This window comes from Oryzias latipes, chromosome 10 (genome assembly GCF_002234675.1).
Source record: "Oryzias latipes chromosome 10, ASM223467v1".
NCBI classification, from domain to species: Eukaryota; Metazoa; Chordata; class Actinopteri; order Beloniformes; family Adrianichthyidae; genus Oryzias; species Oryzias latipes.
In genome coordinates, this window is record NC_019868.2 from 11,903,200 (window position 1) to 11,927,385 (window position 24,186).

The 24,186-nt window shown below is 39.6% G+C and overlaps 1 protein-coding gene across 6 annotated transcripts; it reads left to right on the plus strand.

Annotated features, from left to right (window-relative positions):
- The first annotated feature begins 1,677 nt into the window (after window positions 1–1,677).
- LOC101171499 (centromere protein F) lies at window positions 1,678–23,848 on the plus strand. 6 transcript variants are annotated; one of them, XM_020706489.2, is made up of 19 exons: window positions 1,678–1,894; window positions 3,165–3,313; window positions 4,895–5,061; window positions 5,381–5,577; window positions 6,295–6,398; window positions 6,636–6,700; window positions 7,524–7,752; window positions 10,848–11,041; window positions 11,558–11,683; window positions 11,791–11,919; window positions 13,819–13,941; window positions 15,012–15,147; window positions 16,328–17,772; window positions 18,870–19,637; window positions 19,931–20,223; window positions 20,350–20,428; window positions 20,882–21,425; window positions 22,068–22,200; window positions 22,362–23,848. In XM_020706489.2, exons 3-18 carry the CDS (start codon window positions 4,900–4,902, stop codon window positions 22,184–22,186), a joined length of 4,713 nt encoding a protein of 1,570 aa, XP_020562148.1. In that variant the 5' UTR covers window positions 1,678–1,894; window positions 3,165–3,313; window positions 4,895–4,899; the 3' UTR covers window positions 22,187–22,200; window positions 22,362–23,848. The 6 variants fall into 6 exon arrangements, with proteins under 6 accessions (XP_020562148.1, XP_011478309.1, XP_020562147.1 ...); XM_011480007.3 differs by lacking the exon at window positions 3,165–3,313 and having other exon boundaries at window positions 1,678–2,017; XM_020706488.2 differs by lacking the exon at window positions 3,165–3,313 and having other exon boundaries at window positions 1,678–2,017; window positions 4,898–5,061.
- Window positions 23,849–24,186: the final 338 nt, after the last annotated feature.

The following is a 24,186-nucleotide window of genomic DNA, read 5'->3' on the forward strand; positions in this document are numbered from 1 at the left end:
TGTGGATTTGATCGCACGGCCCTTCTGTGACGGTTTCAGGCTCATTTCTAAAAATGTCAACTAAAAAAATAAAAAAGAAAAGCTGACAGTGAGAGCAACCACTTCCAGGACAAGTGGAAATTGACATCTTTTTTCAGTGAAATATGAAAGAACTTTGTCTGCCCAATGTGCCAAGAGACTGTGGCTGTTATCAAGGAGTTCAATATCTAAAGGATGACAAGACATGCTAACTACGACAAGCTAACTTGGAAGAAGTAAAAATTTGGTAAAAACATCTATTCATGTGAATAAATGTAAGAAAAGTAAGCCATTGCAATAAATATTTCATTTGCATTTAATGTCAGTAAAAAAGTTCAAAGAATGTCAGGCCAAATGGTTGGCCCTCAAACAGTTTTACCTCACCAAATCCATCCTTCTTTTCAAAAAGTTTGGACAGCCCTGGTTTAGACAATGACTGTTGGTAGTCCATTTTTATCCTCTTCTGCTAAATTCTGGAGGTACTGTCTGATAAACCTTGACCTACGGGGTGAGGGTTATCATCTTGGAGGATTGCATTTACTCCCAGATTTTGGAGATAAAGGGTTGCCATTGATTGCAGAACCTCATCTGAGTATCTCTGGAACTTCAGTGATATTTCTTGCACTTATTATCAATGAAAACAAAGACAGACTTCATACTATTTTTACAAAACTACTTTTTGTTCAGTGTATTACATTTTAACAGACTCTCTTTAAATGAATCCTCAGACTTTGGTTATGACATACTTTGGATATGTTGTTGGTTATATATAGTGAGGCTCTGAGAGCTTGAGGCTGCAGAGATGAAGATGTTGAGGTTCTCTTTGGAAGGAATGAAGATAAGAAAATAGGGGCATGACGATTCATTTTAACAATGGTGGGATTCACATCATAATTTGGGGTTGCTTGTTCGCTTCAATTAACAACTTGCCTCAGAAAGATCTATTTGGTTGGATTGTTGCAATATAACTTTATTCATTGCTTAATACATTAATCGTTACACTCCTAGTAAAAATTACTCAAATGTCTAAAAATACGTTGATATATTTAAATTGCTACTTAGGATAATTAGTTGTGAATTAATTGGAAAATAAACATACATGTATACGCTTACATCCACTTCTACATTTCAGTTATAATTACTCTTATTCAGAAATAAAATGTCCAGATTTATTGATTTATTTATATATTTTATTTCTACATTTTGTGTGTTGTGATTGATTTTTACAAAGTATCTATGTATTGCTGGTTCCGTCTGTGTGTGGTTATATATATATTGCGGCTGGGTAGATCGGTTGGTAAGGTAGAAGGCTACCACGCAGGAATCCAGGGTTTGGGATAAAACAATTACCACATCAACAGCATTCATGCCTACCAGCATGAATGTATATGAATGATCCCGGTGATGGTCAGAAGGACCGTAGACTGCGAACTGGCGAAGCCACGCCTCTACCATCACAAAGTATCAACGAAGAGTGAATAGATAATGGACACAATGGAAGCGCTTTGAGTGTCTGGAAAAGCGCAGATAAATCCAATCCATCATTATTATTATATCAGTGGCCGCATGGTGTCGCTAGAGGTCACTAGAGGGTCACAGCGCGCGGACCCTCTATTCCAAAACACGACCAATACGTCATCAATCTCCGCCTACCTCGTGCAACAACTCCAGTGAGTTTACTCCATTCGGAGGTTGGCACTTTTATTGCGAATTGTGTGCGGCATTGTGTTTGTCATCTTAAAACTTGGACGTTTATATTTCATTTGTCAAACGGACTTTGAATTGGATGAAGAAGGGCGGACGGTAGGCGGGTGGTACTTGTTGAAGGCGCTGTCAGCTGCCGGTGAGCCGCGCGCCCTTAACTCCACAGTGAATGGTGAGTTAGTAGCTTCTCTGGTGGTTTAGCTCGTAGCATCACTGCTAAGTTCATGTTCTGAGCGCTCGTGGACCGACACGTCTTTGAACCGAGGATGAAATGAAATCTCAGATCACTGAAAATGTACGTGATCGACGGTAAATCTACCGTGAAAATGTTATATTTTTCTGAAGTGTGGAGTGTTGTCTTGTGTTTTTAAAACCTCGTGACATTACGGGCCAGGGTTCACTGATGGGTGGAAAGATGCGCCGGATCCAATCTAACTCTGACATTTATTTTGATAGAACTGATCAAAGGGATAACACAGTGGATGCTGTTATTAAGCAGGAGGCTTTCAAAATGAACACACTGCATGTTTTTTTCACGATCACTTCATTTAGTGTAGAAACGATCAACTTTAGCCTACAAAATAAAAGCTGCGACTAGTTCTATTATTAGTTTAGCTACATTTGTGGCTGTTTAAAATGTCTCTTAAGTGTTTTTTTTTTTACATCTAATTTGTCCATCAATAAAAGATAAAATTGTTCTAAGTCGTGTTCTTTATTTGAAAAAATTTGCTTAGTTGAAATCGGTTTATTTCAAACAAACAAACAAAAAAAATTAAACTAAAGAAGACAAACTACAGAAATACATTTCTATACATGAAGTATCAAACATGATAATTAGTCACGAGTTCATTGGAATATAACACACATGTAAATAATTCAATTATCATTACTCTAAATGAGAAATAAAATGTCGAGATTTGAATCAATGGTTTGTTTATTTATTTACTTTTAGTGTTGTGATCAAAGCCAATATCTGTCTCTGCTGCTTTAAGCTTTACATTGCATTTTTACCACTTATGAAGTGTATTAATTACTACTATGAATCAAATAAAGCCATTTATGCATTTGACCAATTGGATGGACGCCTTCACGTTGTTGACCAATCATCCGGATGGAGCCCTTTTATGTTAGATGTTCATCTCCTATGTGGACGATGGTCATTTGGAGTGTAATGTAAGTTATGTCGGCTCTTATTTAAACTGTTGCAGTGAAATGGAATTGATGTTTTTGGTTGTTTTCGTTTTTGTTCATGTATCGCAAGTTATATCTTCATCGCAATATTGATCAGTTATATCGCATATCGCTAGTTTTCCTCATATCGTGCAGCCCTACTTATAATGCTTTACTTAACTTTTTATTTTACATATTACACACTTGAGTACACTTGGTGTTTTTAAGTGTGTATGTTGTGAACCCCTAATGTGTCTTTTTCATTTCTACAGACACACGTTCCTCAGGATTTATACAACAATGTTTGGTTTAAAGCCTTTTCCAGATACACTTTAACATCTGGAACTGAATACTGCTGATTTATATGAAGACAGCAACTCTTTGGTCTGAGCAAAAGCACCCAAAGAAGCGAGCACAGGAGGTAGAGAACTGCTCAGCTGTTTTTGAGAAAACTTACCATTGGAGGTTATTCTTTAGTAGTTTTGTCCACCTCTTAACCTAACGGAGATTATTAAATGGGGGAAAAGTTGCTCTTCTTGTCTTATAATAGACCACAGACCCATTGTGTGTCTTGATAAGTAAGCGGATTGACTCCAAACAGCAGGACCAACAGTGGAATTAAGATCAGCAGTGGGATGGGATCTAAGATGAAGCAAATGCTTGATCACAGAGAAGTTTTAGTTCTGCCCTCATAGTTTAACATTAAGAATTAAATCAAAATCTCTCACTTTAAAGTTTAAGGTTCAGTAATAGGGCAAATCAGGGAAATAAAGTTAAGTTAAGCATTAGTTGGTTAAATATGCTTGAAAGTGTAAAGATTTCTTTGTTAGTTGCTGTCATAAAATAAAAATTTCCAATCATTTTATTTTTCTCTAAGACTGGCATGTCATCACGATCAAGAATATCTATCTATTTTTATAAAATTGCAAATGGATTTTCATCAACATACGTCTTCATTTCCGCGTTTCTACTGGTAAACATATAAATAGTGACCTTATCTCAGTGCTCTGACAGAAATATTGGATTACAGTTTCGTGTCGGTGGCCTTGAGGCGGTAATGCAAGTCAAAACTGATTTCATCATCTTCTGTCAGGTTTTTCTTCATTCCAATGCTTTCCTCATCTCACTTTGTCCTTATTGTCAGCCGCATAGACCGACCGCTGAAGCAACGCTGTGTGTTGATGGCGTAGCTGTTTTGGGGGACATTTGCCAAATTTGATAACACCTTTCAAATGTAGAATTCTTCCTGAACAAAACCTTGCAGTTTGGAAAGTAGGAACTTTGTGAAAGAAGTTCATGAGTTAACCCTCATGTGATGAAATGAGACATTCAATAAGAATGTGGTTGGTGCAAAGCTGAGAAGAACAGGAACGGGCAGAAAAAAGAGGGGAAAGAGATTGAAAAGAGAGAAATAAAAAGTAAATAAAGCTTATCGTGACTCAGGAAAAAGGACAATATAGAACGTAAATGACTCACAAAAATGATATGAAATGTTACAACTTGTACAAAAATAATGGACAGAGTGAAAAAGTACCAAAAACTGCAGTTTTTGTCTTTTTGTGAGACAGCTGAGTTCTAAAACTGACCCACAGAAGGGATTCACTGTCAGTCTTCAGCGCTGCTGGAACATTTATGTTAGTTGGTGTTGAAAAAAGGAGGGATTCTCAGCTGCCCAGCTGTGGCAACCACACTGTGTCTTGGTGTTCCCTCTTAGCAACCAAACCCATTCAGGACAGAGGCACAGACGAAGGAAGCACGCTTAGATAAATGCTGGCAGTCAATTTGATGCACTTTTAAGTCTGAATGCTTCAATTTGCTCTCATTGCACTTCAGATTTATCATAAATCTCATGCTATTCTGAATAGTAATTGTCAATCTTGCCACAAAAAATAAAAGATTGTTGCAGTCTGCAGACTGTTGAGAGAGCCACTTTTAATGACACTACCTCTCCATTATCTCAGCATCGATGAGTTGAAGTGTTTGCATACTTGTGCTTGGACAGCAGAAATGAGCTGGGCTGAGGAGGACTGGACTGTGGGTTTGTCTGGGCGGGTCCTGCAGAAGGTGAAAGAGCTGCAGGTCCATAAGGAGCGGCTGTTCAGAGAGAACAAGCAGAAACAGCTGCAGCTGGACAACATTAACACCAGCCTTGAAAAACAAACTGTGAAGGTACATCTGCTCATGTTATACTTCTACACCAAATAAATAAGTTAACATATCTATTAATACTTTACTTTTTTTTTTAACTAAAGGTGAGAAAAACTAATTTAAAAATAAATATATTTTGAGTCAAGGTGGATTTGTACTTTATCAGAATGAAGGATGCTAAGTTTTTGTATTAAAGAAAAATGTTTTTGTGAATCTATTACAGTTGTTAGAACTTTGTATTTATATTAGGATCACTGTATCCTCCTCTTGTCTTTTTTTAAACACATTTTCATTTTTTTGTGATTCTTAAGTTTTCTTCCTCTTTCCATTTGCTGCCAAGTATGAAGAGGTCCGCGGGGAGTGCCAGTCCTTACAGAGAGAGCTCCAGAGCGTCCGGGAGGAGGCTGACAGCGCTGCGGCCAGCAGGGACCGGCTGACCCAAGAGCTGCACACCAAGCAGGCCCAAGTGTGCTCCTTGGAAGGCCAGCTGGACGCTGCTCGAACACTGAACAACAAACTCACCCAGGAAGTCAAAAGGTCAGAAAGAAGCACTCATGGAAAATCCCCCCCCCCCCCCCCACTCTGTTTCATAAACACTTCTGACTATTCTCGGTGCATGGTGATCATGTGATAACTTTTGTTATTACATGGTGATAACTGTTATAAATCTAATTATGGCTGTGTCTGAATTCCCACCTTAAGCCCAACTACTAAAAAACTAAAGTGTTTGTCTATCTAGTGCCCTGGATTTTAAAAACACCATCCTCACTACTTTTTCTTTTTCTTTTTATCTTTTTTATTAGACGACCAGGACGTCTAATTGATATCGACTGTTTCTGAATCCAATGTGTTCTGATGATGAAAAGGTTGACTGATTATTAAAAAAATCATTTAAATACATTGTTTTCACAAAAGTTGTTCAAACGCAATGCATTGTGGTCTATATTCGCCAATCTAGTGAGCATCAATGCGTACTGGTTTTTTGCTTTATGTAGTTGGTAGTGAAGGAATTTGGACATAGCCTATTTCTCCAAATGGGAGTAAAAATTGAGTAGACATTCTTCTGTAAATGTATTTTTTTTAGCTCTTGTTTGACCATTTTTGTGTTATGTGGTTTAGCTTTTTAGATGATGTTCATTTTCTTTGCTATCTGCCCTAATCAGTAAAAGGTCTCCTTGTTTTTTCTTTTCTTTTTAAGTTTTCTTTCTCTTGTACAATAAACTCTTCCCCTGGTTCCTTGTTACTTTGCGGCAGACTGGAGGCTGAACTGGAGAACCTGCGGATCAGCAGCCGGCCGACAGACACTACCTTGTTTTCCACACCCAGCTGGAATCCTACTTCACCTTGGGATCACAACGGTGCAGGAAACTTATGACTCATGTTTGTTTGTTCGTTTCTGGTGGGTTCTTTTCTCTTTTCTCAGAAAACCTTACGATTCCCACGATAAAGAGACAAGTGAGCGCTTTCTCTGGGGACTGTTCCTTCCTGTCTCCTCTCTAAACCTTCCCACTGTTTTCTGCAGCTATCCGACTTCAGCTTTGGTCATCGTATTTAAGTGCTGAGTTTTAGTAACATGCTGTGCTTTTGCCTTGCAGGGAGCAGACAGGAAGACAGGTCAGGCCAGCGGGATGAAAGATGGAGCCGCGGGCAACAAATCCGGGTATGTTTCTGCTAGTTCCTCATTGTGTCGGTTAATCCAAGACGACTGTGGATTACAGATTAAAACACATGGGTATTGCTGTAAGGTCCCCCAGGTCTGAAGGAGCTAATGACTCGATTCTTTCTGATCAACTGCAGATCTGCTGTTTTACTGTGGGAATTTAGGTTCCCATAAATACTTATTGAAGTTCTGTGGCTCTGTAGCTGAAAAATGAAACTATGGCCAAACTACGCAAAAGAAAAAAGTATTTATAGCACAATTTTTAATTTCTGCATAGCAAAAATGTTTTTTAGTGATCAAAAGATTTCATTTCTATAGATTGAAGATGGTTTTAAAATAGTTGGAAAAACACTTTAGACAGTATATACATATTAAAGAAATGCAAATGCAATATTTCTCTAGAAAACATCTTTAATTTAGCCAAATATTTGTGAAGAAAATGTGAGGAAAACATACTTCTAACCGATTTTTAGGAAATGTAACATGACAGAAGTAATATTTATGTTTAGGCTCTATTTCATCTCTGCATTGATGTGCTAAAACTGTGAATGTATGTCAAAATAAAAAAAAAAGGTTTGTTGGTTGTAATATTATGGGATGGTTACTATTTTAAACGTTTTCACGATAGCAAAGGGATTATTAATCTATAAAGGTTTTGGCATTTTTATTATTTTCATTTTATTTTAGGTTTTAATCAGCAGAAGCTCAAATGTAAATGTAAACCCCTTAAGGCTTCTTTTGTTTTCTTGTTTATGTTTACTTTTCGAGTCCATATTGTTTTCCTTGTTTTACCTGTGTGTTAAAATTCTCGCCCTTTCTTTAGCAGCAGCTCCAGTTTTCAGACACGCCCACATCTTCTCCACAACCACCACACAGGAGCACCCCCCAGCGCCACCCTCCTTCAGCCGTATTCTCATGGGAACAGGAGGATTCCAGACCAACGTCCAGGAGACGGCAGCACCCCTCTCCCCAAACCCCGGACCCGGCTGTTGTAAATCGAAGCGTGGTGGAGCAGGAGCCGAGCGGGAAGGATCACAAGGCGGAGAGTGATGGTGAGATGGTGTTCAGCTGTTATTCTAGAAACACATGGCCTCGTTTCAATAAAAAATCCAGGGTTTTATTTTTAATCCCGATTAAAAAGTTAGCCTGCTGGCTTTAAGAACCATTCCAGCATGTTTGCTGTTAGCCATTTATCTCAGTAATCTTTAAGCTTGTGAGATGGGATTTACCATTAAATACCTCGTTTTATGTTGATCTGCAACATACCCATCCGTCTGTGGAGATCTGTGTGGCGCCCAGCAGTCTTTTAATTATGATTATGCTGTTTTTAGCCAAAATAGAAAAACCTTTGTTGTTTTCTAGGACATACTTTTTGCAGAGAAGCAGGAGTTTATTAGAAATTCATCTCTGAGTTGTGGGTGGGATCGTTAGCACGGAGTAAGCCCACCCCTACTTCCCGTCATCCATCTGTTTACAAACTCTCCCGCTAGCTTAAAGCCCCTCACAACCCCAACCTAACATAACAATGAAACAAAAATGACGATCAATGATGGAGCTATCCAGATATACAGTTTAGAGCCAGATACCTGCTCAGACGAGGAAAACAAAGACTTACATGGATCTATTGGTCTACAGGTGGATGCAACAGAAACGAGCTGAGCAGGGAGCTTATGACATAACAATAGAAACTTTTTTCAAATGACATTTTTTCATCTGCTTCTGATTCACAATGGTTTAAATAGAGAAATACCCAGACTCACTTAGTTTTTTTACCCTAGCCAAAAACACAGTTTCCAATGGAGTTTGTCTTCACGGATGAGGTCATGTGCAGCCTCTTTAGATGAAAACTCTTCAGACATGTTGACTTACTGTTTCACTGCATTCTAAAGGAAATGCATATGTTAATAAGTGTGAACCCCTTCAAGGCTTTTATTTTGTTAATGAATTTGTTTCGAATGACAACCTGCACAACAGAGCAGAGGAGGTGTCAGATAAAGCAGCTGGTACAAACTTCAGACATTTAAGGGGACATTTAGAGCAGGTATTGATTTATACAGCAATTCGTTAGTTTTAGGATGTCATTTAAAGATCTCTTCTGCTTCTATTTTATAACAGAGGCTTCCTTAGCTGTCGGTCTCAACAGGCAGTCCTGTTGTTGTCTGTGTGTTACAGACAGTTTGGAAATGGTAACCTTACTGCCCCCCCGCACCACAGGCAGACACAGTGATTGATCTTTTTGGATGACACAGAATATCTACTGTGACCACGGAAAGTAAGCCGTCAGACGCTGTGACTGCTGATGACCTCAAAGTGATGAAATGTCTAAAAATACACCGTCACCGACAAGGCTGAAAAGAGTTTTCATTTTTGTTGTTGTTTGGTTTTTAACATCACTACCAGCTTCCTGGCATGTGTGTGTAACTATCAACGTTTGCTAGAACACCCTCCCCTGTAAAGAAAAAAAACAAAACGCTTGTTATGGAAGAGCTTTGCAGAATTCAGTGTCAATCCGACTTTCCTGCAACGGCTGGAAGGCCAGCGCCACGAAACTCTGATACTCATGTAACATACCGTAGTTCTCTTGTTGACCCCTCTCCATGTCCCTGTGGTAGTGTGTGTGTGTGTTTTAGTTACTTTGACAGGACCGTTTTTGTATAGTTAACTTGAACCGGATCAGGAAACATAAAGGTGATATTAAACTGATCCTAATTTTAGGAAAATGACATTTCTGAGCATTGAACTTCTGTCAGGAGGAAGTTGCTGTTCGGTTTAAAGCTTGGGCCTGCAACCTTTAACACCAAAATAGCCATTTGGACCAGTGTCTTACCAACCAAAACCCAGCAAGAGCAGCAAAATCCAACCTCCCCTTTTAGAATAATACACTTTATGTTTTTGTTGCCATTAAGCCATTCATCTTATATAATGTAGCTTTTAAATATTTTGAATAATTGATTTATAACAGTGTTATATTTTATTTTACTCTCAAGTTCCTTTCAAAATAAAATATAACCTGTGTCAAATAAGATCCTGCTGCTGTAGATGTACTTGCAAAGTTATTTTATCAATAAACCACGCTGACAAGTTCAAACTAATACGTTGGTTATAATCCGACGTGTGTAATTTGGAGCAATGGCAAAATTCTCAATGGCTCTTAGATTACTGTCAGCATTGGTAAAAAATACAAAAAGGTAATTTTTACTCATGCAAGATTATCTCAGTTTAGGAATAAAAAATGGCAAAGCTTAACTAAAAAAAAAACCAATTTATTCAGATTGTGAGTATTTTACCTCAGAGCTACAATAAAAGCCACGATAAAAGAGCCACGTCCAGCCTCAGGTTGCCAACACCTGGTTTAAAGCTTGGGTCAGCTGGATCTCAAAAGAATGTCCCAATAAGAGCTGTGATGGCCTGAAAACTATGATTTCTGTTTTAAAGATGCAGATTTAATGGGCAGAGAAATCAGATTTTGATCTAAAGTAATAGTTTTAGGAGGTGATATAAAGGAGGTGATTTGAATCAGAATGATTTTATTCTCTCTTCTTATAGGACTTTTTTTAGTTACTTTCATTGTGTTATCATGATTTCTGGAATAGTGTGTAATAATATCCTCTGATGATAACCCATAAGAACTTCATCTTTGTTGCTTAAAAATAATCTGCTCTTAGAATAAAAAAGCATTAACTAAATAGATGTGAAGAACTGGATTATGGCAACTATGTAAACAAGAAAAGTTAGGTAAAACATAATAAGGACAGAATTATAGATGTTTACTTCTTCCTGCTCTTTTTCAAGCAATTGATTAATTATTTTATAATCATTTTGTTTAATTGATTCAGTGTGTCGTGTGGGTACTGTATGTTTACGCACAAATATGTCTATTTATGATTAGGAGCAATTATAATGTCAAGAAGATAGAATCATTTTCTTTTTTTGTTGAAAAAATATATTTGAAACATCTATATATTTTTTTTTGTTCCCATTTTTCGTGCTGAAAAAATACTTGAAATCAATCCATCAATTAATTCATCCTTAGGATTTTATTCTTCAGAACAGCATGGATTAGCAATTTGTTTTTCTTCCTCCTTCTGCTTTGATTTAACTTTTTACAAGTTTAAATTTCCTGTCTGCGTGTTTTTCTGCGTTCCAGCATCTTTTATGGAAATCCAGAGTCGTGTTAAAGCTCTGGAAGCCGAGCTCTCGGCCAAGGTTGGGACATTGAGGTCCGTTGAAAACCAAATGGAGCAGACCAAGAAGGAGCTGTCGGCGAAGGAGCTGAGCCTGCAGAGAGCGCGTGACGAGCTCAGTTTGGCACACGCCCGCATGGCCCAGGAGAGTGAACGGGTAAAAACACGTTTCAGTACCACAGCGGATCTTCCTGATGAGGCTGGAGCTGTTATTGACTTGTAGTGGGTGTTGGCCTTTTATCAGGGCTTTTCAGTCACTGGAGTCTTTATTATCTTAGAAAAAAGAAAATGGCTGATGAAACGGTTTTTAACGAACATTTTTCTGTTTTTACTAATAGTTTTTTTTTAGTCCACACTGATTGAATAAAGAAAATGAAAATAAAAACATATGGGAGACAACTTGAGAATAAATTTGACAAAATTGAGCATTAGCACACATACTGTGCTTTATTCTTGCTTCTTTAAAAACATATTAATAAAAAAATGTAGTACATTTTATCTGATTATTAGAGCTCCGGTGGTTACATTCTCCACAAACTAAAATTGAACAAAATCTGATTCTTGAACTTGTTAAATTTGTTGTAGGTGGGCGAACTCATATACAAGAGTGAAACATTTTTTTTGCTGTGTTTAGATGAAGAATATTGTTTTGGTTTTGTTTGATCAATGACAGGCATCAGCAAATGAGCTGAAACTGAAGCAAGTGCAGGAAGAGCTCAAGTGCCAGCGGCAGAACACAGAGAGCAGCCGACTGCACCACCAGCAACGCACCAAAGAGCTGGAGAAGCAACACCAAAGGGTGAAACTCAGTCTTCTCTTTAGTGCCGATCCTGTTATTATTTATTCTCCAAGGTATTTTCACTTGTAATTCCAATTTAACAGGTTTGACATTTTTTATGTGTCCAGGACTTGTCTGAGCTTCAGAAAGAGAGGCAGTGTCTGGAGAAGCAGCACCAGCAGGAGGCCAGTAAGCTGAATCAGGAGCTCCAGCAGGCGGTGAAGCTCCACAATGCCCTGCAGGCCCAGCTCGATAAGGTGAGTACACACACGCATGCCTCAAATCAAACAAATGAACAAAGCCATGGAGTTGCCACAAATAGATTTGTTGGGATAAGTTCTGTGTCAACAGTGGAACCGCAGGTGATGCTGTCAATACATCAGTTTCCATGCTCCTTCCTGTTCTTTTTCTCTAATTTCATTCCCGTGTTTTTCTCTTAATCCTCTCATTGCTGCTTTTTTGGTCATTTGTGCCAAAGGCCAATAAACGAATCTGTTTCTTCAGCCGTACTTTTGTCCCTTGTTCTTCTGATTCTGTTTTTCTCTGCACTTCATGACTGTAACCCCCTCCCCTGCTCCTCTCTGCTTGTGTCCTCTTCTCTCCGCTTGGTTTCTCCCCGGTGGAAAGGGTGAGCAGCAAAGGTAATGCCGTTGTGACTGCATTCGGAGCATGAATCAAAACTCAAAACCTGTGTAACTGAGATCCGTCATGATCAAGACTAAAAACAGCCTAATTTAACGACATACTGATAGACGAGGCAGGAGGTCTGCTTGAGTTTGCTGTTCACATCAACAAATCATTCCACCCACATGAAAAGCTGCTGTGACTGATCATTTAAAAAGAGTCCATTCATCAAAATAACTCTTTAAAACCGTGATTCCAGAGAGTGAGGGCATCTGGCAGCAGGAAGTGTGACAGGTGGGCCGGCCTGAGGCAGCAGACGGGTTGCTAACCATTAAAAACTCTGAAACCCCATTTTAAACTTACTTTGAAGTCATCGACATGGGCAAACTGGACATACATAGCACCTTAACGTACATAATCCCATTGTTTATTTTTCAAAATAATTTTATTATGATACAAAAATGGAAAATATAGAAATCAAAAGTCTGGTCCATGACTGTAGTATCTGTGCACACATGAAACCTCACAGCACTTATGCAGTGTCCCTGCAGTGCCATGGCTGTTTATGTGTTGTAGCTTTCACAAACACCTGTTTTCACCGCCATCCGGCTTTGTCACCACCTCTAAAGACGCTACAGAGAGATATTACAGCCAGGCAGCACGTATCGACCGTATTAAAGGAACTTCTAGAGACTTATTTTTTTACTGTCTTTTTTAAAATGGCCCTTAAACCATTTTCTTTATAAAGTCCTATAGTATTACCAGTTTTAATAATAAAAAAACATACAAAAACTCCCACAACTTGTTAAATCTGCTACCTCTGTCTGTTAGTTCTAAAACATGACATTAAATCTTTTGTGGCACATTGGTGGCTACTAAAATTTAACGCAAAATCAACACAATTTCACAAAGCCAGTAGGAGTCAGGCTACTTATTGGCTTTGTGTTTGTCCCATGACGTTTTGTTTTTCTCTGCTCGTTTTCCCCGTTTGGTTTCACAGGATTTTGTTTTAACCAAAACGTACTAATACATGTGTAGTTTTAACTATTCTTCACATTTGTGTGTTCTAATACATTTATGCATTATTCTGTAAAATATATAAATAAATAAATAAAGTATTAGGGAAAACGTTGCTGCGATTTTTTACGCATAAGAAACTGAGAAAAATGTGTAAAATGTCCCTGGAATCGAGCCTTTAAATTATTCATTAAAAAAAGTAAAAAGTTTATTTTACATATGAGGATCAGGTTTGTTCTGCCATTTTTACTTTTCTAACTGGCTTGCTGTTTCATGTGTGCTGTCTTTATTTGGTGTTAGCAAATGTCATGCTAATGAATGTGAATAATGAAGACAGTAACACTCCAACAACTGGACCTTTTTTTAGAGAACACAACTCCACTTTTTGCTTGTTATTGATGATCTTTTGCACGCTGTAGCCTTCACTGGTCCTAATTCTTTAACCACAAGTGATTTGTGTATAATACCTGTAATCTGTAATTATTAGAACTAATAGGTCATATTTCCTCCATCAGCTGTCTCTACAGAAGCAGGCAATGGACAAAGACCTGGAGGCTTTGAAAGAGAAGCAAAAATGGACAGAAGAGCAGCTGAAGGACAGCCAGAAGAAGGAAACACAAACACAAGCCAAACTGATGGTAAAACGAACAAACAGCCCAGTCGTTTCTTATTTTGGGGCTTGAGTTTTTCTTTGACATAATTCACTTCCTAGCATCTTTGCATAATCATAACCTTAACTTTATGACAAAAATAATTTTTTATTCTTAAAGTCCAACTCTGATCATCTTATGATCTTTTGTGAAAGCTTTCCCAGTGGTCTTTTAATTATTATTTTGCCATTTTTTTGACAAAAATCAAAAAACCTGTGTCGTTTTCTAGGACAGGTTTCTGTAGAGCGGCAGGAGTTCATTAGAAATTTAGCTCTGAGTTGCGGGCGGGACTGTTGGCACAAAGCAACCCCGCCCCTTTTCCCCTCAACGTTGCTGGGAGCTCTCTCTGCTTAGGCGCTCTCCCTCTAGCTTACGGCGCTTTACACCCCAGCCTAACATTACTTGTGCAACAAAAATGGCAAGCAATATCTGAGCTATCCAGTCGTACAGTTTTGAACCAGATACCAGCTCAGACGAGGGAAACAGAGAGGTACATGGATCTAGTCGTCAACAGATGCATCAAAATGGAGCGGAGCAGGGAGCTTCTAACTTGCTGTTGTATTTTCTATGAAACAAATCCAACCTTTTTTAAACAGCATTTTTTCACCAGCTCCTGATTTTACAACGATTTGAATAAAGAAATACTCAGAAATGTTATTTTAAGCTTAAGTTTCCTAAAATATTTCCTCCATCCTGAGTAAACTACCACAAGAACATATTAAAAAACACCTAGCTCTGTTGTTGATTTCAAGACAAAATCAAATTCTGATAAATTCTGTAGTTTGTTGCTGTCCAATTTTAAAACTTGGCATTTCATTTTCTGCTGAAACCTCTGCATTTCTGCAGACATTGCAAAAACCTACATGGTAATTCTAAAGAGGTTTCCTTTTGTGTTTCTTTATTCAAATTAGTTGCGTCATAAATTTAACTGAAATCTTTTCTAAAATCAATCCAACCAAGTCTTTCTTATTTTGTATTAACAAATGAACCTCTGATTGTAGGATGTAAATTGACTATAGTCAATCCACATCATTTGGTTATTTTTTTGTTTGCATCAGGAAGCCGTGCGAGAGGCCGAGGGTGTGGCAGTCAGTCTGGAGCAGAGCAGGAAGAGGGAGCGAACTCTGGAAGAGGAGGGGAGGAGGCTTAAGGAGGAGCAAGCTGACACCCAGCGTCTCCTTAAGGAACTGCAGGGTGAAGAAAAGCCACACTTATGCAGACCCTTTGTTAAAGAGGCGCAATTAAGTTACCCACTAGGGATGCCAAAGATCACAGTTTAAAACCAAACCGTGTGTTACACCCTTGAACCGAATCATATGAAAAGTGAATGGTTGCATCCCTACTCCATACCAGAATGTTTACATTGAAAGTATATTTTGTTGTATTACATTACAGCAGACTTTATATCAGCCAACTGAAAAGTTTTTGCTAATTTGAAAAAACAAAAAAAAGGACTTTTCTGATTTTTTGTTTTGTTTTACGTTCTTGTTTTTTCATACGCAAATCGTATATCGTAAAACGAAACAAAACTGTGACCTTAAAATGGAGGTTTGAACAGAATCAGGTTGAGAGTGAATCCTTGCATCCCTGTTATCCACCGTGGGGATAAGTGTCCCCCCATTCATAGCGCTTCACACTGTTAAACTGTTTAAATAAATAATAATATTGTCGCTAAAAAGGATATATGTTGTTCAATGCATGCTCATCTTGGTCAAAAGCTCTCCTACATTTGTGCAAACTAAAAAAAAATTAACCACAACTTTTGCCCCAATGACTGTTGTTACACAGTTTTTGATTTGGCATCATCTTTCTCTGCAGCATCACTCGGGTGTTCAGCTCGTTCTGTGGTACCTGTTCCACAGTGTGTCTAAGTGCAGTGCTTTGCCTCTAGTTCTCCTCTGAGCCTGTTTCCACCTCTGGAGGCACACCAGACATGGAACAGGCCGCTTCAGTGAAAAAAAGACGCCTAAAAAAGCCAGCATAAGGAAAGAGGCTGATGATTGAACTGCAGATTCCGTTTGTCTTTCCACTCTAATTAGGTCTGATGGTGCTAAACAGATAAATGATATATGAAGTGCTGTTTTTAGCAGCAGTAAGCATAATATTTAATTTAAAAAAACATGAGCTAAATAGACAAAATTGACATATTTACATATTAGGATGTGACTTTGATTTATTCAGAAAGTTCTCCAATTTGTTTTTCTTTTTAAAAGATTTTTCAAAAACCTGTCTTTATATTTTTCTTTATCTTTATTTTAATATTCTGTCTATTTTTATCACATAAATTCATTCTAAAGTAAAGCAGAAGTGTCCAGGCTTTAAGTGGTCCTTGTTAATATATATTTTCTCCTTTTTTTTTTCTTTTCAACCCCAGATCAAAGATCTGCTCCAGCATCTTCATCCCAACCTGTCCACGTTTTCCATGGGGGTCAGAGTTTTCCTGCTCATTCTTCCTCCACTCATCTTCCTCGAGCATTCACCCACAGAGAGAAACGTTCTGCTACCCAAGCTGAGCAGAAGCAAGGGGACGATGGCGTTCCTGAGAGACGGGGAGAAACCTTTGCATCGTATCCTCCTGACAGGGAGCCAGGAGAAGGGATTGATGCAGAGCACATTGCTGACATGAGAAACTCTGAGGGCTCACAAAGTCTGGGAGTGACAGTTGAAGATAACAAGGAGGTAAACAGGAGTGAAGATGTAGCAGAGCGTCAGTCTGGGACAGAGAAGAGCTTCCTCTCTGCTTCTGGTATGGGCGATGATGGAGTGATGGATTCTGAATCTTTAACTCAGACTCTGACGCTTTCTGAAACGGCATCTTCTCCCAAGCTGGAGCAGGCGGTTTTATCGGAGGATCTTAAGCGGGAGAATGCACTGCTGCGCTCAGAGCTTGATGATGCTCGTGAGGAGCTGCAGCGACGACTAGAAGACCTAGAGACGCAACGCCGAGCCGAGTCAGAGGCCAGGACTCGCCTCAAGCAGATGAGCCGCAAACATGCCAGTCAGGCTGCAGAGAGGGGGGAAAAAGAGAAGGAGTGGAGGACACAACTGGAGAAGGAAAAGGCTGAGACAGAAAGGCTGAGGAAAGAGATGACTGCTCTGGAGGCAGAGATCAGCAGGATCAAGAAAGAAAGAGACGAGTCAGAGAAAGAGGAGGACACAACAAAGAATGACCGGGAGAGTGAAATGATAGAACTGAACATCCAGCTGAAGACTCAGCTTGCAGAGGTGAAAGCCCAGCTTGCTTTAGAGCGAGAAGAGCGAAAGAATGAGGAAAATGAGAAGAATCTGCTCAGCTGTGATCTAAACAAGGATCTGAGCATGGAGCTGGCCGAGCTCAAGGCTGAGCTAGAAGTACTGAAGCACGGAAGAAAAACCTCTCCAGAAGAGGAGAAAGTTCCAGTTGCCAACAGCCCTCTGACATATCTGACTCTCCATGATGATGAATCCAACTCCAACTTGATTAGCCACGATGAAAAACTCCTCTTTTCACCAGAGCAGCACCGCCTTTTCTGCAGATCTGCCAACCAGCTCAACATGCTCCTGTCCACAGCTACAGCAGACTTCCCCCAGCAGGACCAAACCCTGATAGATGCTCACAATCCACCTCTGGGAGAGGAGGATCGAAGCAGTCAAGTGGACTCTGACTTGGAAAACGTCAACTTGAATTATGAGAAAGGACTTTCCTCCTCAGACCTTCAGGGGAGTGAGCTCCTCCCTTCTGATCACTCAAGGGAGGTGAAGCGCCTGCAGAGCGAGTATGCAAAGGAGAATCGTCGAGCTAACCAGTATCAAGTTAAACTAGAGGCTCTGCAGAAACAGGTAAATGAAATAGTTTTGTGTTCAGAAGGTCCACTGACCATTCAGAATTGGTTGAGAACTGGTGTTTTAAGTCAGTGGTCCCCAACAGGCTGCAGAGCGGTACCGGTCAGTTGGTACTGGCCGGGCCACAGAGAAACAAACACGACCTACATTTTTTTCCTTTTGTTTACAATCAGATTCTAAAGGAAGTTTTATTATGGAAAACTACTGGATTCTCCCCACCACATTCCACTCATTCTTAACGCATGTCAAGTAGCATGTCCAAAATGCATTTGTTACTTTCTAAAAGCTGATCGCTAAACTGAAAGCCTCAAGCTAGCAAAATTAACAAAAATTAAACCTATTTAGAAAGTTTATTTTCGGAGAAAAGAGCCAGTGAGGAAACAGAAGAAGATCCTTCAACTATAAAGAAAGCTTTATTTAACAGAAAAAAACAGCCGTCTTTACTAGAAATGTGGATTTTTTGCTACAAACCAAACCTGCTCTGCATATTATTCAGCAACCAGCTGTCAAATATTATGAGGATGCTGCTAATTAAGTTGTTCTTTTATACTTTATTATATTCAGCAAATATCAGTTTTAGTCACTGTATCACATTTTAATGGTTCCTACACAAAATCTACCCTACAAAATAGGTATTTCACAGACGATGAAGATAAACTTAACCCTGAAAAGTTATGGGAAAGTGGAGGCAAAGAAAAAAAATACAGGTCTGAGAAAAAAATTGTCAGACATTAAACCGAACTGTTGCATAACAAAATTTGGGTCTAATGATTTTTAAACTCTGAAAAAGAAAAAAAAAACTTTACATTTTTGTAAATGTGTCATTACAATTTCACTGGAAGGAAGGGAGATTCCAGGTATTTTTTCATTGACAAAAGTATTAATAAAAAAAAATTAATCTTTTTTGTAGTTATAGTCCAGTGCAGACAAGGGCTTTGTGTAAATGTACATGTACAAATGACAGCAGACCGAGTAGACTGAGAAGTAGGCCATAAAAATATTTTTGTTTGCAAACTTTGCTTAGTGGTTAAAAGAAGAAGAAAAGCCAAATATAAGCCTGTGGCATATATTTACCCATCGTTTTTCCCCCACAGGTGACACGGCAGACCCAGCAGCTCACTACGGCCTTTGAGAGGCAGAGTCAGCACATCTCTGGCCTTCTGGCAGAACTACAAGAGAAAGAAAATGCATATGTCATCCAAGAAAAAGAGCTGCAGCACTGCAAGGAGGAACTGGCTGCACTGGGGGATGGAAAGAGCAAGAAACTAGAGATGACGACCCAAGGGAGAAATCAAGAGGAAGAAGGGGATGAGCAGTTTACAGAAACGTCAGATCTGAGAGAAGAGGAAGAGGAGGAAGGTGATGAGACTGTTAGTTCCCCGACGCGTCCCAGTTTGAACTCTGCAAATGAACCAAAGATTCAAACAGGTGAAGCTGAAGCGCCGACACCTTCCAGCAGCAAAGTCGGAGATGAAATAGTGCCTCCTGAAGAACAGAATCCATGCTCCGTAAACTTGGATACGTCTCACAGCTCTGCATGTGAGCTGACTAAGTCCAGTCGGGATAAACATGCGGCTTCAGAGCTGCTTACTGTCAGACAGATGAATCAGCTGCTGAAGCTAAACACGGGAGCCTCAGATCAAAGGGACCAAACGAATGAGGAGCCCAAAGAAGACGCTAACGGCCACAACCTAAGAGCTGAGCAGGAAGCACAGAATGTTCTCATTTCTGAGCAGCACCTGTTGCATGAAGAAGCAGAGATGAGGGAGGATGGTGGGGAAAGGGAAGACTGTGCAGAAACAGGAGGAGATGAAAGTCTAAAGGAGGTGTCTGAGTACCAGATGGAAGTCCTGCAGCAACAGGTGAGAAGGAGAAAAACTCCCTTTACAAACACAACTATGTTTTTCAGGTACCAGCTCTGACTTGCGGCTGAGTAAATGAATAATAATCGCAATTTGTAGGAGTTCAAACCCAAACTAAATATCCTTAAAGTTCATTATTTAATTGCCGCTAAACAATTCGAATCTTGTTTTTTTTGTAAGCATTAATCAGCTTGTCTTTTTTTTCTGAATGACCAGCTTTTTCTAGAGGATTTTTCTTGTTCAATAATTTCTGTTTCTCTTTTTAGTTGATGTGTTCTGTCGCTTCTGTCCAGGTGGAGGCGCTGCAGAGAAAGGTGAGAGCTCTCTCTGAGGAGACCCAGCAGCAGGCCCAGGAGCTTGCTTTGTGGAGACTAGCCTCCCAGCCTGCCTCAGCACTTGATCAGTTAGTTATCAACACGGAGGATGAGGGTGGGATGGCGGACGAGCGGACTCGCATCCAAACGCAGACCATCACACCCGAATGGCACAGTGAGGAGAGACGAGATCAGGTCACAGTCATTCGAGAAGATGAGTTGTCCCTCTGCTGCTCCTCCAGCAAACTTCGGGGCTGCATTTTGTTCTCCAGGTAACTCATTTTAAGGCTTATGTTTGTATTTTAATCTTTTTTTTTGCCAGTCAGTATTATTTTGTCTCTCTTTTTTTTAAATTTTGTGTCCTTACTGGATCTAATTGAGTGGTCTTTTGCTGTAAGGCTGCAGAGCATTCCGGAACCGAAGGCCCTCCACTCCTGTGAAACAACACAGAGACCTCAGGAAATCAGACTTGTTGAAGTCAGTTCATTTTCTCTCAATCTCTCTCATCAAAACTTTAAATTGAAGCTTTTACCAGCTTATTAAATGCAGAACATTTAAAAGAAACAGGAACTAAGTTGATTTTTTTTTTCTTTTTTTTCACCGAATATTTTCTTGGGGGATTATTGTTTTTCAAAGATTTGTTTGACTTGGTTCAAATTGTGGGAAAACTATTTACTTTAAAATGGAAAAGTGACCGCCCTTTGTTGAAATCCTGCAGTGTTGATTCAGCCTCTGAACACAGTTCTGTCTGTCAGCAGGAGAGCAGATGTTGTGAGAAGTTCAATAATGACTGTGATGTGTGACTCATTATTTATTCAGGTTTAACTGGAGCGGTTTAAGGTTTCACCAAACTGAATAAATCTACATTTTTTTAGAGTTAAGGAATTTTAATGCAAATAAACAAAAACTTTTCTTTTTTGATTGATACAGGAGAAAGAAAACCTGGAGCTGAACCTGCCAGATGCCTCCCCAGCACAGCACACGGCAAAGAAAAATACTGAGCTCCTCCAGATGTCATCACAGAAGCTGGCTGAACAACATATAACCGGAGATCAGCGTGACCATTCAGGACCAAACCCATCCCAAGTGATGCACTGTTACTCTGGAAAACCTGATGTCAGCTCAAACTCTCCCAGAGCGGCAGCTGATGTGAACAACACTAGCAACTCTGCAGACAAAGAGGTCAAGACAGCAGTGAGAAGTGTCAGCAGTCAAACGGAGGAGGCTTTGTGCCGCCAGGCTGCACCTGCGGTGTGTGCAAGCACCCAGACTGAGGAGGACTCTGTGGGACCACCGGCCTCCTCTGTCCCCGTACCTGAGACAGAGGACACAAGGCTGTTCTCAGGTTCTTTCCCCATCCCAGCAGACCCAGCCCGCCTCGCTGAAAGAATCCGCCGGAACAGGACACAGTTGTCGGCTGCTTTTGACGACACGGAGTATGAACCATACGGGCTGCCCGAAGTCGTCATGAAAGGTAACTTTGATGCCTGTCGATGGCCGGAAGAGAGGTTAGGCACGCACAAAAAAGGCAAAATCAGGAAACTTAAGCGTCCTTTTAAATAATTGGGGTTTGTGTGTAATATCTAAATCAAGCAGATATTTCCGGCTGACAGGCTGTAAGATCCTACAGACACAGTCACAAACTGAACACAGTGAAGTATTTAGCAACTAATGAGCTGCATTTTCCCCTGCATGACTTGGTGGAGCAGAAGGGAGTCAAAGAGGAGTATTGGACCTAATTTGATCAGGGGACGCAAACACGGTTCTGAATTGAGGCTTATGTTACTCCAGACTCGCAGCACGTGTAAATATGTCACTGTTTGCTAACACATTTGCTGGATAAACTTAAGGCGATAAGTAAATCTTGCATTTACTGCCCCTGAGCAACCAAAAACAGATTTGCTTTCACGTTTTTTTCCCTCAAACCTAAAACAACAAGACTGTTTTCCTCCTTACATGTCAACAGCCTCACCCAGCATATGTTTAGTTTACAAAATGACTTGATTAGAAGAAGAAATTACGGTAGATGATTACTCAGCAACTTATGAACACAAATATTGAAATACTGGAATGTTGTCAATTTTCCTTATTTTTGCATGTGTTGTGTGTTCTTCAGGTTTTGCTGACATCCCCAGTGGTCCGTCATGTCCCTATATCGTGAGGAGAGGCCTGTTGGGAACATCTGTAGTCCCGATGCCCCAAAAAGATTCACAGGAGGAGGAGGAAACTGATTAAAGAGTCACATGAAAGTTAGCGACATCTTTTGTTATTAATCCAAAGACGTGTCTTTATTGTTCCCAAAACTACTGTGTTTCCTTGAAAAATTTCTCCTAACTTAACTTTGTAGTGTGAGGCTAAAAAGGACGATTCACATATTTTGTCACTTAAAACTACTCTAACTGTCTTTCAGCTTTGATTTTGCGGAAGGAGCTACTGATTGAGGATGGACTCACCACTGCTGCAGGGACGAGACTTGAAGCCTTCAGACTTCAGAAACTCTAGTGATCCAGAAACGAATGGTTCCCTTGCAGAACCTACACCCCTGCTATGGATCTTGAAGTTTTGAATTGTCTCTGAGATTTAAGCTTCAACTCCACCTAAACTTTTAGGCGTTAGGGGGGTGCTTTTAGATTTAAAAAACTAATTTTATAAAGGAAGCTTCCCCCTAACATTGAGGTCTGGCTTTGAATCACTTGTTTGTCTCAGCAAATGTCAAGATAATCATTTTCCAAAGGGATCCTGAAGTGGCCAGTTGTAAAAAAAAATAAAAAATAAATTATAGTTTGTAATTTTTTTTACTTTTTCATGTGGATATTTATGGACAATTGAATGTTTTTAATGAGTTTGCAGAGGTTTACAAAATAACGTGTGAAACATTAACTGACAGCATGACTGCGTGTCCTTATCTCGGTCCTGCTGTGGCTCTGCGTGGGAGAGCGGGTCCAGCCAGCACGCGTCGATGACTCAGTCTAACCTGCGCTGGTTTCCGCTCCATGTATGGAGATGCTCACCATTCTCCCTCTCTCCTGCTTTATTTCTCTGTCAGACACCAAACAACAGTTAGTTTTACAGCGACTTAACCAAAAGCTGCCTGTGTGAAGGTTTATTTTGGTAGAAAACACATTAACAGAGGAGTTATATTCCTGCAGGGTTGGACTCCATTTATCTGATGAATTGGAGGTATACAGAGTCATAGATTAGGAGTTTAGAGATTCTCATTCTTTGTGTCCTTCTTGGTCATCATAGTTCAAAGAGTTTAAGGGATATATTTCACATTCACACTGATGCACACAGACATTAAAAAGAGTTACTGACTTTTTAATCATCTAACAAATTATTAGAAAGTGGAATAAAAGCACGGTTGCCTGCCAAACTACAAGTAAGACTACTAAAAAGATCAAATGTTCTCATTTGTATTTGCCTTTTTGTGGGTAACTGAAAACAAATGTTACAATGGATAAATAGGGAACAGCCATGTCCATGTTTTTGGACCTGGAAGGTCAAACCTATGTTGTCATGCTTTTTTTTTTCATCTGTGTTTTAAAAAGTAAGTGGAGAGAATCTAGTGCATCAAGTCTGTTGAAAAAGCAAACTGCAGGTATCTGCCTCTTTTATTTTTGTGCACAGCTTTGGTACAAAAAAGCTAAGGTATCATCTTTAGTGCAGCTCAGTGTGGCTTGCCTGTTTTTTTGTGTGCACATAATATTTAGATGTGAGTTGTTTTGTCATGGCTTGTTGAGTCTGTTAAAGCACATTTATCGAACACCCTCTCGACCTCATCTGTGTTTTGTGACCTGCTGTCTCCTGGGACCGTCTGACTGTTAGCAAGGAAGCTCACTGTGAATTTGTCGCCTTGTTTTTGACGTGTTTGTTTACAATAAAAGCTGTTTACCATTGTTTGAGTGTTGAGCCAGCTTTACATCCCACGCTGCAGCAACAGGACTCTGTTATTTTTTTGAACAGTCCCAGCATTTTTTGATCTATTATAAAAGTGTTCCTAGTGTTTTTTAATTATGATTATGCCATTTTTAGACTTTTTTTCCCCTAATGTGTCATTTTCTAGGACATAGTTTCTGCAAAGCAGCAGTACAGTCTGTGACTGCCGGCACAGACTAAACCTACTCTCACTTCCCATCATTCCTTTGTTTACATTCTCTCCTGCTAGCCTACAGCCCCTCACAATACCAAGCTAATATTAACGGTGCAACAAAAATTGCGAGCTAAATCAGAGATAT

Bases quoted from the DNA above. Each gene is read 5' to 3' on its own strand.
- LOC101171499 (XM_011480007.3), top strand. From the start codon at position 4,900: ATGAGCTGGGCTGAGGAGGACTGGACTGTGGGTTTGTCTGGGCGGGTC. The intron at 5,578-6,294 runs GTCAGAAAGAAG...ACTTTGCGGCAG, and splicing joins CTCACCCAGGAAGTCAAAAG to ACTGGAGGCTGAACTGGAGA. The intron at 6,399-6,635 runs GTGCAGGAAACT...TTTGCCTTGCAG, and splicing joins TTCACCTTGGGATCACAACG to GGAGCAGACAGGAAGACAGG.